At 41.7% G+C, this 12,146-nt stretch overlaps 1 protein-coding gene across 7 annotated transcripts in view; it reads left to right on the top strand.

The window, feature by feature from the left end:
* LOC101611957 (cytochrome P450 20A1) overlaps positions 1-8,104 on the top strand; it is a 58,215-nt gene extending 50,111 nt beyond the window's left edge. For all 7 annotated transcript variants that reach the window (XM_045148146.1, XM_045148148.1, XM_045148153.1 and 4 more), the window contains 3 exons: positions 449-513; positions 6,384-6,473; positions 7,389-8,104. In XM_045148146.1, the coding sequence (XP_045004081.1) occupies positions 449-513; positions 6,384-6,473; positions 7,389-7,539 (306 nt within the window). In that variant the 3' untranslated portion in view covers positions 7,540-8,104. The remainder of the gene's footprint in view (positions 1-448; positions 514-6,383; positions 6,474-7,388) is intronic.
* The last annotated feature ends 4,042 nt before the right edge of the window (positions 8,105-12,146 follow it).

The raw sequence follows: 12,146 nt of genomic DNA, 5'->3' as shown, positions 1-12,146 counted from the left end.
GAAAAATTATCTCTTTGAATTTCACTCATCTTTCTTGTAAGTTTGCCTTTTGTATATTACTCAGCTGTCAGTTATATACTTGGATTTTCTTTTTACTTTATTTATTTGAGAGCAACAAACAGAAAGAGGGAGGGAGGGAGAGAGAGAGGGAGAGAATGGGCGCACCAGGGCCTCCAGCCACTGCAAACAAGCTCCAGACGTGTGTGCCATCACATGCATCTGGTTTACATGTGTTCTGGGAAATCAAACCTTAATCCTTAGGCTTTGTGGGCAAGTACCTGAACTGCTAAGCCATTTCTTCAGCCCTATTTTACATTTTTATTGCATTCTCATTATCTATGTTTTAAAAAGAGCTTTAGGATGAACTGATTTTTTCTGAGAATCTTTTTTTTTTTTTTTTTTTTTTTGGTTAGGCTTGACTAACTAGACTGATTTTCTTCTCTTCCAGACCCTCATCCTTTATGCCCTCGGTGTGGTACTTCAGGATCCGAACACTTGGCCATCCCCACACAAGTATGAGATGGCTGCTACCGTCTTGTGATTGCTGACTTTGTATTTCCACATTTGTATTACCTTTCTAAGCTTTGAGGAGAAAATTCAGTATGTGTCAATAATATATCAGAAAAAAAGCCACTCTGCCATCTTTCTTTCTATGTTCTACTCACTGCTTTTTCTCTTCCATGACAGCCTCTCTCTCTCTCTCTCTCTCTCTCTCTCTCTCTCTCTCTCTCTCTCTGTCTCTGTCTCTCTCTCTCTCAAGGCAGGGTTCCACTATAGCCCAGGCTGACCTGGAACTTGCTCCGTATCCCCAGGCTGTCCTTGAACTCATAAGTATCCTCCTACCTCAGCCTCCTGAATGCTGGAACTAAAGCGCCACACCTGGCTTTTTTGAAACAAGGTATTGCTTTGAAGCCCAGGCTGCCTTTGAACTTGTGATCTTCTCACCTAAGCCTCCCAAATGTGGGGTTTACTGGCATGTACCACTGTATCTATTTTTTTAATATATTGTATTTTTATTTTATATATATATTTATTTATTAGAGAGAGAAAAAAACAAAATGGGTATGAGAGGGCCTCTAGCCACTGCAGACAAACTCCAGACACATGCCCCACCATGTGCATCTAGTTGACTTGAGTACTAGGGATAAGAAACCTGAGTTTGTAGGCTTCGCGGGCAAGCATCTTAACAGCTAAGCCATCTCTCCAGCTTCTGTTATGATTTTTTTATTGTCACTTTTATCCTGAGATCTTCTTAATCTTTTATTTAAGTGCAAGCAGAGAGAGAGACAATGAGAGAATGGACGTGCCAGTAGCCACTGTAATCATCCTTTAATTTTAATAGGACTTCTGGGATTCTTTTGTTGTTAAAAGGGTGTTGTTTTTGTAATTTCTTTTTGCCTTTCTGCTAGTCTCTTGCCAGCTATTCAGGTCTTTCCTAGAATTGGGAAATGGGTGTTGGTTGTGTGTGTCATGTGTGTGGATGTGACAGAGCAGAGCTGAAGAACAAGCTGTGGCCTGCTTCTTAGAGGGACGTGGAGTAAAGTGGACTCGGTGCCCTGCACGGGGTTCTAGACGTTGAGTTCCGTCGGGGTAAGACAGTGTAAAGACATGGAGCAGAACTACTGATGTGGTTATAGTTGATAACCTCCTTCTCTGATGTAAAGATGGTGACATACGGGCTCCGGTCAAGTGAGTTCTTAACACTGGAGTGATATTAAAGGAAAAAAATTTAAATTTTTATTTATTTGCGAGGGAGAGAGGCAGAGAGAGTTTTGAAGTGGCAGCGTTTCCTGCCACTTCAAATGCACTCCAGACCTATGTGCCACTTTGTTAGTACAGGAGAACTGAACGCAGGCCAACAGGCTTTACAAGCTAATGCTTTTACTCACTGAGCCATCTCTTCATCCCAAGAAAAGAAAAAATTAAAGGTTTATTGACTTTTATTTGGAGGGGCACACACAGGCCGTGGTGCACATGTAGTGGTCAGAGGACAACCTTGAGATGCCTGTGTCCCACCTTCTTTGATACAAGGTCTCTGACCTGAAAGCTTTGGATTCTTCCAGATCTACCTCCTATTGCTGTAGGCACATTGCGAATCACAGACTCATTCCTCACTTTGTGTCTGGCTTTATGTGGGTGCTGGGGAATTGAGTTGAAGATGGAAGGTTGTACAAGTAAGCACTTTTGCTGGGTGTGGTGATGCATGCCTTTAATCCCAGCACTCTGGAGGTCAAGAATCATTGTGAATTTAAGACCAACCCAAGACTACGTAGTGAATTCTAGGTCAGCCTGGGTTACAGCAAGACCCTACCTTGGAAAAAAGAAAGAAAGAAGAAGAAGAAAAAACACACACAAGTAAGCACCTTTAGCTGCTGAGCCATATTGCCTCAGCCCCAAGGGGAATTTTTTATTTTTTATTTTTTGAGGTAGTTTTGCATTAGCCCAGGCTGACCTGAAATTCACTTTGTAGTCTCAGGCAGGCCTCGAACTCAGAGAGATCCTCCTCAAAGGTGTGTAACACCACACCCAAGCCCAAGTTTTTTTTTTTCTTTAGAATTTTATTTTCATTTATTTATTTATTAGAGATGGAGAGAGGGAGACAGAAAGAGAGAGAATGGGCACACCAGGGCTTCTAACCACTGCAAACAAACTCCAGATGCATATGCCACCATGTGCATCTGGCTTATGTGGGACCTGGAGAATCGAACCTAGGTGCTTAAGCTTCACAGGCAAGCACCTTAACTGCTAAGCCATCTCTTCAGCCCCCAAGATTTTTATTAGATAAGCTTTAAGTGTAATATGAAAAATAAATCTTATGTGTTATTCAGTGAGCACTTGCCTAGAATTGCAAGGTACTGAATTCCATCCCTTGTACCATAGAAAGAGGAAGAGGGAGAGAGAAACAGAAACCTCATTAGAACGTCTGATATTGTTATTTTCAAAATACTCTAAGAGTACAATTTACAAATTGAAAATATTAAAAGGAACAGACACAGCCAAGCATGATGGTGCATGACTGTAATCCCGTACTTGGGAGGTGGAGGCAGGCAGATTAACAGAGGCTACATGGCAAGATTCTGTCACAAACCCTATCCCCTCTACAAAAAGAGAATAGTTGCTAAAGTGTGGAAAATCATTTTTAGGTACCAAATTTGGAGTTGTAGCTCATAGTGTTATGTCTAAGGAGAAGCAATGATCTCAGATGCAAAGTCCAAAGATTTAGTTAGTACCTGAGAGACAATTCACCCCAACAGAAAGATACATAAAACTCAGACCCCATTAGAGACAATAGATTATAGTTCAATGAAATTGTCACATAAAAGAGGATGGAGGGGAAGCCGGGCGTGGCAGTGCACACCTTTAATCCCAGCATTTGGGAGACAGAGGTAGGTGGATCACTGTGAGTTCAAGGCCACCCTGAGATTACATAGTGAATTCCAGGTCAGTCTGGGCTAGAGTGAGACTCTACCTCTAAAAAAAAAAAAAAAAAAAAAAAAAGGATGGAGGGGAACTGGGCATGGTGGCACATGACTTTAATCCCAGCACTCAGGAGGCAGAAGTAAGAGGATCACCATGAGTTTGAGGCCACTCTGAGACTACATAGTGAATTCTAGGTTGGCCTGAGCTAGTGTGAGACCTTACCTTGAAAAATCAAAAACAAAAAGAAGATGGATGGAGGGATGAGAGTGACTTTTCTCTAAGTTGGATGCCAAAGTAGTTGCATGCCTTTTTCATGGCTAAGTAATGTTCTCTTCAATTAATGTACCAGAATTTGTTCAACCATTAACCTACAGGACATTTGGGTTATTTCTGATGTTTTATTTAAATGAATTAAGAAGCAATGGACATTGTACAACTGTTTGTTGAGCATAGGATTTCATATTTTTGGAGGAAATGTCCAAGACTAGGATTTTTACCCATCTATCAAAACAAGTGAAATAAGAAATAGTGATATTAATGTATTCTATAATCTCAGAAGTTAGGAAGAATTTGAAAGGGGATTGTGAAGCTAGCCTGGGGTACAGAGCTAGTTCCAGGTTAGCAAGGGTTGTACAAGGAGGCCCTGCCTCAACTGGAAGGAAAGGAAGGATGGGGAAAGGAATAAAAATGATCTTTAAACCTAGGTATTTGGGCTTCAGTATTGGCTTACTTGATCATCACACTGTTGTTCTCCATGGAGGAAGCCGACTTCTTTAAGCCCTTAGTCAGAATAATAATTCCTGACCCAGGTGTGGTGGCACAAGCCTTTAATCCCAGCCCTTGGGAGACAGAGGTGAAAGGATTGCTGTGAGTTCCAGGCCACCCTTTGACTACATAGTCTACATACTCCTAGTCTAGAGTGAGACTTCACCTCATAAAAGGGGGGTGGGGTCTGTAAAGATGGCTTAACAGTTAAGGTGCATGCCTGCGAAGCCTAAGGACACAGCTTGACTCTCCAGATCCCACATTAGCCAGATGCACAAAGGTGAGGCAAGTGCAAGGTCACACATGCTCACTAGGGGTACTAACATCTGGAATTCGATTGCAGTGGCTGAGGCCCTGGTACACCAATTCTCTCTGTCACTCTTTCTAAAATGAAAAAAGAATAATGATCCCTACCTCAAAGATATGGGCAAGTAGTGATAATACATGTAAAGCATTTAGGAAAGTGCTAGAGGGCACGACCTTAGGACCACATGTGTAAGGGAACAGCACTAACAGCCAGGTGGTATGCCAAACATTTTTCTTCCCTGATCCCATTGCATTCTCACAACAGCCTAGCGAGATGAATCTTTGTTTTACAAATGGAAAACTGCTTTGAGAGGGTCAGGCTGCCCCAGCACTGTGATAAAGACAGAATTCCAATCTGCAAAACATGTCACCATTATTGGTTTCAGCATTGTTAACTTGTGCATAAATTGTGAAAAAAACTACATAACACATTTTTATCTTGACACCTAAAACCTTCTGTAAGTTAAATAAATGTAAAGGATATGACTTTGTACATATCACAAGTACTGTTATTTTAATAAATTCATCACATCACTTTTTTTTTTTTTTTTTGAGGTAGGATCTCACTCTAGTCCAGGCAGACCTGGAATTCACTATGTAGTCTCAGGGTGGCCCCATTCTCATGATGATCCTTCCTGAGTGTTGGTATTAAAGGTGTTCACTGCCATGCGAAGCTCATGTCCCTCTTAATGTGTTCAGTGACCTCTAAATACCTCTGTCTCCAGAGGTGCCCGAACAGCAGGTGGGGTCTACCAAGCCCATTGTCGTGTGTTCCTGTTCTCACTTCTTTCTCAGAGTTACCTTGCTTAAAAACATTGTTTTTGAAAGAACTTTTATGTTCCCTGGCTGGTAGGATATTTGGGATTTAAAAAATATTTTTATTTATTTGAGAGATAGGGAGAGAAAGATTAGGTGTGCTAGGGTCTCCAGCCATTGTAAACAAACTCCAGATGCATGTGCCACCTTGTGTATCTGGCTTATGTGGGACCTGGGGAATTGAATATGGATCCTTTGGCTTTGTCTTAACCACTAAGCATCTCCCCAGCCCTTGCTTTTTTGTTTTGGTTTTTGGAGGTAGGGTCTCACTGTAGCTCAGGCTGACCTAGAATTCACTATATAGTCTCAGGTGGCCTTGAACTCACGACAATCCTCCTACCTCTGCCTCCCAAGTGCTGAGATTAAAGGCATGTGCCACCACGCCCAGGTTTGTTTTCTTTTTAATAGATCCATTTCTCTGGTAGCATTTTTTGTAGGGTCGGTCTAAAACCAAAAACTGCCTTTCTTAGTTGCTAATAAATCTGAGTTTGGTATAATTAATCAATTTAGCTTTAAGACTAGATTCCCTAATTTTAAGACAAATTTTAATCAAAGAAGTGATGCAGAATACCTCACCTGGTGTTCAGTTAATCTTATAGAAGATAGGCTTAATTTACCCTTGTGTTTTATAAGTGATATAAGTCTGCATTATGGTCTTGTTGCTTGCTTGATCTAAGAGATGAATTTTGCATCTGTTGTTCAGAAATAATTATTTTAAAACAGCAGGAGGACTGGAGAGATGGCTTAGCTGATAAGTTGTTTATCTGTGAAACCTAAGGACCCAATTTCAACTCAGAACCCACAAAAGCCAAATGCATATGGTAGTGCATGCATCTGAAGTTCGTTTGCAGTGACTAGAGGCCCTGGCGTGCCCATTCTCTCTCTCTTTCTCTCATAAATATGTAAATAAATATATAAGAAGAAGAAACAGCAGACTATGTGTGTATATGTCCAACAGTTTGTAAGCACAATAAAGTGTAATGTGATAGCATTTTGCATTTTACTAGTTTTTAAACTGTCAAAGCCAGTGTTCTTTCAGTGCCAACATTATGATTAACCCCAAGTTTTCTTTTCAGGTTTGATCCAGATCGCTTTGATGATGCAGCAGTGATGCAAGCATTCTCCCTGCTTGGCTTTTCAGGCACACGGGAGTGCCCAGAGTTGAGGTGAATGACAGAGAAAATAATGTGAAAGGAAACCATGCCAGTTCCTCTGTTCAGGGTTTTAGTGATTCCTGTTAATGAACGTGAACAGTCTGTATGATTAGCGTATGATGTCTATGCATATATTTTATTTTATTTGCAAACAAAAGAGAGAGGGAGAGAGAGAGAAGATAAATAGATGGAGAGAGAATGGGCACACCAGGACCTCTAGCCACTGTAAACAAACACCAAATGGATGCACCCCATTGTGCGTATGGCTTATGTGGGTGCAGGGGAATCGAACCTAGGTCCTTTGGCTTTACAGGCAAATGCTTTAACTGCTAAGCTGTATCTCCAGCCCTATATTTATTTGAGAGAGACAGAGTGACTATGGGCATGCCAGGGCCTCTTTCCACTGCAGATGCAGATTCCAGATATGTGTTCCACTTTGTGCATCTGGCTTTATCTGGGTGCCTGGGAGTTGAACCCAGGCCATTAAGCTTTGCAGTAAAGCTCCTTTAGATGGGCATGGTGATGCACGCCTCTAATCCCAGCACACAGGAGGCAGAGTTAGGAGGATCATCATGAGTTTGAGGACCCCTGTCAACACAGAATGAATTCCAGGTCAGCCTGGGTTAGAGTGGGACCCTATCTGAAAAAGCCAAAGAAGAATAATAATAAGAAGAAGAAAGCTCCTTTAGCCAGGCATGATGGTGCACACCTTTAGTCCCAGCACTCGGGAGGCAGAGGTAGAAGGATAGCTGTGAGTTCAAAGCCAGCCTGAGACTACATAGTGAATTCCAAGTCAGCCTGAGTTAGAGTGAAACCCTATCTCGAAAAACAAACAAAAGAAAGCTCCTTTAACTGCTGAGCCATCTCTCCAGCCCTCAATATGTTGTTTTTAATCTGTAATAACTAGTCTACTTTTGTCCTGACTAGGTTTGCATACATTGTGACCACGGTACTTCTAAGTGTATTGGTCAAGAGACTGCACCTACTTTCTGTGGAGGGACAAAGTTTTGAAACAAAGTATGAACTGGTCACATCTTCAAGAGAAGAAGTTTGGATCACTGTCTCAAAGAGATACTAACATTTTATACATTTAGAGTCTGTTAACTAGACTAAGGAAAAATGACTGCCTATACTGTATGCTAAATCCTTTTGTAATATTATGTACTTTAAACATCTATTATTGCTTCATGATATAAATGTGGACTTTTATGTATCAGGTTGTCTTCTGATATACATTTATACTGTTACTAACAATGATATTAATAGATTGGGGGGGGTTCAAGGTAGGGTCTCACTCTAGCCCATTTGACCTTAAATTTACTAGTCGCAGGGTGGCCTCAAATTCATGGTGATCCTCCTACCTCTGCCTCGCCAATGCTGGGATTAAAGCCGTATGCCACTATACCTGGCTAATTTTAATAGAAAGGTTTAACTTTATTTTCATTTATATCATTTTCCAAGGTGTCATTTTCATCTTGTTTTTCTAGTTTGGTTTCTAAAGTGAACAGTCTTAAAGAAAGATTATTTTGTACTAGGTGGATAATCATGTTTTCTGAATATCCATAAAAGAAACATAATGCTGACTCCTTTTGTATTTCCAGTAAATCACCTTATAGAAAAATAAAAAGGACTTGCTGTACCTACTTTTAGATTATTTTTATTTTTCTAACTATTATATTTTGATCATTTTATTAGGTTTTAATAATTCATTTGGTAACCTGTCTTCATTTACTATTTTCTTGCCTCTTCATCTAGTGAGGTCCATTGAATAGCTTATACAAGGCTCATCATTTTAAGCAGTTTTGAGTCATTTGGTGAAAAATAATACAGCTGCTTCTGAATGTGTTTCAATGTTCCCCTCCTGTCTGGCAAGCTGGATTAAGGCTCACCTTCTGTTGATCTGAAAATCTTGCAGCACTATATTAATTCCAGTAAAAGAGAAGAACAGAAGAAACAGAATTCCTAGGCTTGGAATGTATTATTATATTATGTGCTTCATGTGATGAACCCATCAGCAAGAGAAGAGAGCACTTATCAAAAGCGACAACCAGGGCTGGAGAAATGGCTCAGCAGTTAAGGCATTTGCCTGCAAAGCCAAAGGACCTCTGCTCGATTCCCCAGGACCCACATAAGCCAGATGCACAAGGTGGCACATGAATCTGGAGTCCATTTGCAGGGGCTGGAGGCCCTTGTGCACCCATTCCCCCCCCCCCCGCCTCTTTCTCTCATTCTCTCAAGTAAATAAAATTTTTAAAAGAAAAAAATAAGCGACAACCATAGCTGGACATAGTGGCTCATGCTTTTAATCCCCGTACTTGGGAGGCAGAGGTAGGAGGATCACTGTGAGTTCAAGACCAGCCTGAGACTAGAGAGTGAATTCCAGGTCAGCCTGAGATAGAGCAAGACCCTACCTTTTTTTTTTTTTAATTAATTATTTATTTATTTGAGAGCAACAAACACAGAGAGAAAGACAGATAGAGGAAGAGAGAGAGAATGGGCGCGCCAGGGCTTCCAGCCTCTGCAAACGAACTCCAGACGCCTGCGCCCCCTTGTGCATCTGGCTAACGTGGGACCTGGGGAACCGAGCCTCGAACCGGGGTCCTTAGGCTTCACAGGCAAGCGCTTAACCGCTAAGCCATCTCTCCAGCCCGACCCTACCTTGACAAAACAACAAAGCAACAACCAGGAGCTAGGGAGATTGCTTAGTGGCCAAAGGAGCTTACTTTCAAAGCCTGCTGACCCAGGCTCAGTTCCACAATACCCACATAAAGCCAGATGTATATACTGGTGCATGCATCTGAGTTATTTTGCAGGGGCAAGAGGCCCTGGTATGGCCATTCTCTCTTTCTTTCTCCTCATAAATAAAAGTAGTTTTTAGAGAGATGGCTTAGTGGTTAAGGTGCTTGTCTGCAAAGCCTGAGGACCCATGTTTGACTCTTCAGATCCCACGTAAGCCAGATACACAAGGCTACACAAGTGCAAGGTTGCACATGTGCACTAGGTGGTGCCAGGCATGGTGTTACACATCTTTAATCCCAGCACTTGGAAGGCAGAGGTAGGATCACTGTGAGTTTGAGGCTACCCTGAAACTACATAGTGGTTTCCAGGCCAAATAGAAAAAAAATAGATTCCAGCTCAAAACAAGAAAAAGTGCAGGATACCTGATGTTCTGCTTTGGCCACTGCAGCGTCCCCCTGCAACAGACATGTGCATGGAGCACTACACCACATACACACATGTGCACACAAGAAAAGGAAGTTTGTAGAATAATTTAAATTCTAAAACTTTAAGTAAAATCTTTTCTTTTAAAAAAAAAAACTTCATTTTTTTTATTTTTCATTTTTTTTTCAAGGTAGAGTTTCACTCTAGTTCAGGCTGACCTGGAGGAATTCTGTAGTCTCAGGCAAGTCTTGAACTCACAGTGATCTTCCTCCTCTGCCTCCCAAGTGCTGGGATTAAAGGTATGCACCACCATACCTTTCCTATTTATTTATTTTGGGTTCTTTTTGGTTTTTCAAGGTAGGGTCTCACTCTAGCCCAGGCTGACCTGAATTCACTATGTAGTCACAGGGTGGCCTCGAACTCACAGCAATCCTCCTACCTCTGCCTCCCAAGTGCTGGGGTTAAAGGTGGGTGCCACCATGACTGGCCGAAGCTTTATTTATTTTCCACTTTGTATTCAGCTTTATTTGGGTGCTGCTGACAGGCTTTGCAAGCACGCACCTTTGACAGATGAGCCATCTCCTCAGCCCAAATGAAATTATTTTTTTAAAGAAATACATTAGGGCTGGAGAGATGGCTTAGCAGTTAAGTGCTTGCCTGTGAAGCCTAAGGACCCCCATTTGAGGTTTGACTCCCCAGGACCCACATTAGCCAGATGCACAAGGGAGCGCATGCATCTGGAGTTCATTTGCAGTGGCTGGAGGCCCTGGCGTGCCCATTCTCTCTCCCTCTCTCTATATGCCTCTTTCTGTCCCTCTCTGTCTCTCTCAAATAAATAAAAATAACAAAAAAAATTTTTTTAAAGAAATACATTAATTAATTTAGTTAGTTATTAGAGAGAATGGGTGCGTCAGGGCCTTCAGCCCTGGGTCCTTTGGCTTTGCAGGCAAATGCCTTAACCACTAAGACATTTTATCCAGCCTCTGAAATTTATTCTTTTTTTTTTTTTTTTTTTTTTTTTTTTGGTTTTTCGAGGTAGGGTCTCACTCTGGCTCAGGCTGACCTGGAATTCACTATGTAGTCTCAGGGTGGCCTCGAACTCTCGAAGATCCTCCTACCTCTGCCTCCCAAGTGCTGGGATTAAAGGCGTGCGCCACCACGCCCGGCCCTGAAATTTATTCTTAATCACTAAAAGGACATTGTTAAAAGCTGGGTACAGCCGGGCATGGTGGTGTACACCTTCAATTCCAGCATTTGGCTGGCAGAGGTAGGAGGATCACTGTGAGTTCCAGGCTACCCTGAAACTACATAATGAATTCCAGGTCATCCTGGGCTAGAGTGAAACCCTACCTCCATAAACACACAAAAAGGCTGGATGCAGCCATACATGGTAGCACACTCCTTTAATCAGATAGGAAGATAGCTGTGAGTTCAAGGTCAGCCTGAGACTACAGAATGAGTTCCTGGTTAGCCTGTGCAAGAATGACACTTTGCCTCAAAAAAAAAAAAAAAAAAAAAAAAAAGACAGGCTTTGTTCAGTCTTTCCTTTCCCTCCTCCCCCCCACCCTGTTTCCTGTGGCTTGTTAATAGTGCTGCCTCCTTTGCTGTCCAGATGGGAATAGATTGGAAATGGCCGAAGATTTGACCAGACCATTGATATAAAAACCAGGTATCAGTGAGATCAGGTGAATGAGAAAGGCAAAATTGTAAAGCAATTGTAAAGAAAAAGTAGTTCTGATAAGCAATAATCAAGACAAAAATAGGCCTCTGAGCCAGAATGAAAGCTTGGATTAATTTCCTATGAATGAGGTGACCTATTTCCTATAAATTTCATATAAATTTCCTATGAATGTGGATAATTAATAACAAGGGTCAAGGAAGACTGAGCTCAGGGAACTCAGCTACATGAGCACATTTTATCCATAGCTGCATGATTAACTTAAAGCATCACGGATCATTTACTAAAGGATTTTTTGTTAGTTTTTTTTCAAGGTAGGCTCTTAGTCTAGCCAAGGCTGACATAGAAATATTCTATAGTCCCAGGTTGGCCTCAAACTCACAAATCCTCCTACCTCTGCCTCCCTGGAGCTAGCTGTTGGTTTCCCTCTGTGCTTGGGTGTGAAAAGGAGCCAGCTTCTTCCCCTGGATTTGTAAGCTGAAATAAATCCTTTCTTCCATAAACTGTATCTAGTTGGATATTCATCCCAGCAAAGTGGAACTGATTACAACAGAATTTGGTACCAGAAAAGTGGGGTGTTACTATGGTAAATCTTACCATGTGGTGGTTTGAATGTGAATGTATGTCCCTCATAGTCTCAAGTATTTTAAAAAATATTTTATTGAGCTGGGGAAACAGCTTAGCAGTTAAGGCGTTTGCCTGCAAAGTCTAAGGACCCCAGTTCAATTCCCCAGGACCCACATAAGCTAGATGCACAAGGTGACACATGTATCTGGAGTTCGTTTGCAGTGGCTGGAGGCCCTGGTGTGCCCATTCTCTCTCTCTGCCTCTTCCTCTCTCTCAAA

This window comes from Jaculus jaculus, chromosome 4 (genome assembly GCF_020740685.1).
Source record: "Jaculus jaculus isolate mJacJac1 chromosome 4, mJacJac1.mat.Y.cur, whole genome shotgun sequence".
Taxonomy (NCBI): Eukaryota; Metazoa; Chordata; class Mammalia; order Rodentia; family Dipodidae; genus Jaculus; species Jaculus jaculus.
This window is presented reverse-complemented; position numbering and strand designations above follow the sequence as displayed.